This window comes from Punica granatum, chromosome 3 (assembly GCF_007655135.1).
Source record: "Punica granatum isolate Tunisia-2019 chromosome 3, ASM765513v2, whole genome shotgun sequence".
Classification (NCBI taxonomy): Eukaryota; Viridiplantae; Streptophyta; class Magnoliopsida; order Myrtales; family Lythraceae; genus Punica; species Punica granatum.
Window position 1 is genome coordinate 11,072,829 of NC_045129.1, and position 3,001 is coordinate 11,075,829.

Below are 3,001 nucleotides of genomic sequence, written 5' to 3' on the forward strand. Positions count from 1 at the left end.
GTGAATCCGGCGTCTTATTTGAAGTAATTAATAGTGTCCTGTTTTTTTTTTTTTTTTGGTCGAACAAGAAATTAATAGCTAGGGTTCTCTTCCTAATAAAATAATCATATGAAGTCACGTCGTATGTCACAAGCATCTCTTATTTTTCCCATCTAAAGACTTCTGGCCTCAAAAAATTTAAAAACAAATTAGAAAATCAGAACTTACTAAATTGCTGTATAAATATGCATTAAGCGGCATCCAGGAAAAAAGCACCAACAGAGGTCAGTGAGAGTGAATAAATTAAGACTGGCCTTTTGATGGTTGCATCTTCACCTACCTAAATATGGATTATATTGCATCCACCATCTCATTCGACCAAATCGATGAGCTATTCCAGTTCTCCTCCTTGCCCTACCACGAACGCCAAGTCGATGAGCTTGAGGGAATCATGTTCGCTCCTTTGCCACCCAGCCGGAACGTTCTTGCCACTGCAGACCTCCAAGGCAGCCCGACACCAGTTGACCCCCTATCCACCCCTCAGGGGGCCGCCTCTGTGGAGGGAGACCCCATTGAGAACAGCAAGAAGAGAAAGATAATCCACAGGGACGTCGAGAGGCAAAGGCGGCAGGAAATGGCCTCTCTCTACCGGTCCCTTCGATCCCATCTCCCACTCGAATTACTCAAGGTGAGAAATAAATAACCTCATCTCCGCCCTTCTGAATTAGTTTGATTGTCACAAGAATCTCTTTAGGCTATAAACGTGAATGTCCGTTTAAGAACCGAATTGACTTCACTTTCCAGTGTTTGCACATATTGATTTTTCTCACATTGAAAAAAAAATAGAAGAAAAATGAACAGGTCCATTATACTGTCAACTTGAACTTTTGAAATGGACATGAGCCTCACAATCATTTTTCTTTTTTTGGTGACATAAGTCTTTTTTTTTCGGTAGACGGTAAAATAAGTCTTCATTAAGCAACAAAATAACCAGAATCAATTACAATTGAACAAGGGGATTCAACCTAATAGTATCTCGAAACTGAGGCTGGACTATTCAAGAGTCGGAGGAACATCAAAAATAGCAAGTTGGGCCACTTGATTGCTTCCCATACGAGCTTGGATGTCTGCACAACCATTTGCTTCGCGGAAAACATGCTTCGGGATAAATCGGTCAAATATGCGGCTCAGTGTCCTACAATCGTTAATTAAACAGCCCAAATAAACATTAGAAGCCTCCTCTCCCCAAATCCAATCAAAGACTAACTGGGCATCGATCTCAACACCTAAGGAGGAGATATTGAGATTTGCAGCAAGCACCAACCCCTGCCTAAGTGCTTGGAGTTCTGCAGCCACATTTGAAGTGATCCCTAAATTCATAGTGAACCCCCCTACCCATCGACCCTCATGGTTTCTGATCAACCCTCCGCACCAAATCACTTGTAAGGTCCGGTGGAAATTTCACAGCGCATATTGTACAAGGAAACCTCCGCTAAAGGAACAAAATTTGCTTAAATTCAGAACTTTATTTCTTTTCTTTTGTTTGGCACTCAAAATTAGGGTTTTTGGTGAATTATATTCTCAGGGGAAGAGATCCACATCCGATCACGTTCATCAGGCAGTTGGCTACATTAAGAATCTTCAGAACAAGATACAAGAACTGAGCCGCAAGAGAGATGAGCTCAAGAGAGCACCACAATTGAATAAGACCGATGATCCTAAGACCTTTAAAGGACTTCCGCGAACTCGTCGTCAAGTCATTCTGAGCATCAAACCTTGCATTGGAGGAGAAGAAATTATCATAAGTACAGATTCGAGACACGGTGTTGCCCTCTCGAAGGTGCTCGGTTTCTTGACTCTAGAAGGGATGAACGTAACTAGCTGCACATCGGTTAAAGTAAATGGCAGGCTACTTCACTCTGTCAAGTCCGAGGTACTTATTTAAGTAATTAGTACCTGTTTTTATTCATCACGATTTTAAAAACTAATGCTTTTACTATTGCTGGAAATTCCTGGAACTTTTCTTATCATAATATAATCTACTACATACTGATGGGAAGTATATATGGTCAATTTTCATCCTGCAGGTTATTCGTGATGACGGGAACCACACAACTAACCCCTCTCAGTTGAAGCAGAAGTTGATGAACTTATTGCACTAGCTTTATAACATTTTCTTCATTTGGCAATGGTTCTCTAATTTTACCGACCATTGGTGTCAACGATCATGTTGCACTTCACATGGCACATTTTAGCTGCATTTTTGTATATAATTAATTATCGGCAATTCCTGGACCGAGTTGCATTTCTACTGTCCTACGCAACTCTTCCAAACGATTCAGAATTGCTTTAATTATGAGATAGAAGTTGTAGCCGTACATTAGGTTGTCCCAACGAACTTCAGAGTCCTTCTATATATGCCATTCCAACTCATTTACAGTTGTCTATATGCAATATCTATGGAGAGGAACTTTTTTTTCGGTGGTATATATGGAGGGGAATTAAATTCTGATCATTTCGTTCAATTTGTGCTTATCATTCATCTGAATTAATCTTAAGGGGCAATATATATTGTGCCAAATTTTTCTATTTGTTTAACTTTTATCTAATAAATGTTGCTATGGTTAGTAGAGACACTAGATCGTGGACCCGCGATATGTATAGATTCAATTAAACGATTTTTTTTTCTGCCACAAAATGACTTGAATAATTCTACTGCATATTATTAATTTTGTACGTAAAAATATGAGTATCTGGTTGCACAATATTTTTGGTTATTCATAAAGTTAAATCCTCTAATCATATAATGACAGAATGAGTTTTATTATACATAAAAAAAGAGTATATTATTGTTTGCAGGTAATTATATTCATAAGAAAAGTTTTAATTAAAAGAGCTGAGTTCGATATACCAATTTTACTCGTCTAAAAGAGTTTTATATATCAATTTTCTCTAAAATCATGAAAAGTGGGGAAAAGAAAGGAAAAGTAAATTGTTAGGTATGTTTAAGTGGTGATAAAGA

At 38.3% G+C, this 3,001-nt stretch overlaps 1 protein-coding gene across 1 annotated transcript; it reads left to right on the forward strand.

The window, feature by feature from the left end:
* The first annotated feature begins 256 nt into the window (after positions 1-256).
* On the forward strand, positions 257-2,494 carry LOC116199310 (transcription factor bHLH120-like). The gene is made up of 3 exons (XM_031529630.1): positions 257-667; positions 1,565-1,912; positions 2,067-2,494. The coding sequence occupies exons 1-3, from the start codon at positions 326-328 to the stop codon at positions 2,139-2,141; spliced, it is 765 nt and encodes a 254-aa protein (XP_031385490.1). The 5' UTR covers positions 257-325; the 3' UTR covers positions 2,142-2,494.
* Positions 2,495-3,001: the final 507 nt, after the last annotated feature.

What these genes read in the sequence shown, in the direction of transcription:
- LOC116199310 (XM_031529630.1), top strand. Translation starts at nt 326, where the DNA reads ATGGATTATATTGCATCCACCATCTCATTCGACCAAATCGATGAGCTA. An exon ending in TCCCACTCGAATTACTCAAG is followed by an intron (nt 668 to 1,564) that starts GTGAGAAATAAA and finishes TTATATTCTCAG; the next exon opens with GGGAAGAGATCCACATCCGA. An exon ending in TTCACTCTGTCAAGTCCGAG is followed by an intron (nt 1,913 to 2,066) that starts GTACTTATTTAA and finishes TTCATCCTGCAG; the next exon opens with GTTATTCGTGATGACGGGAA.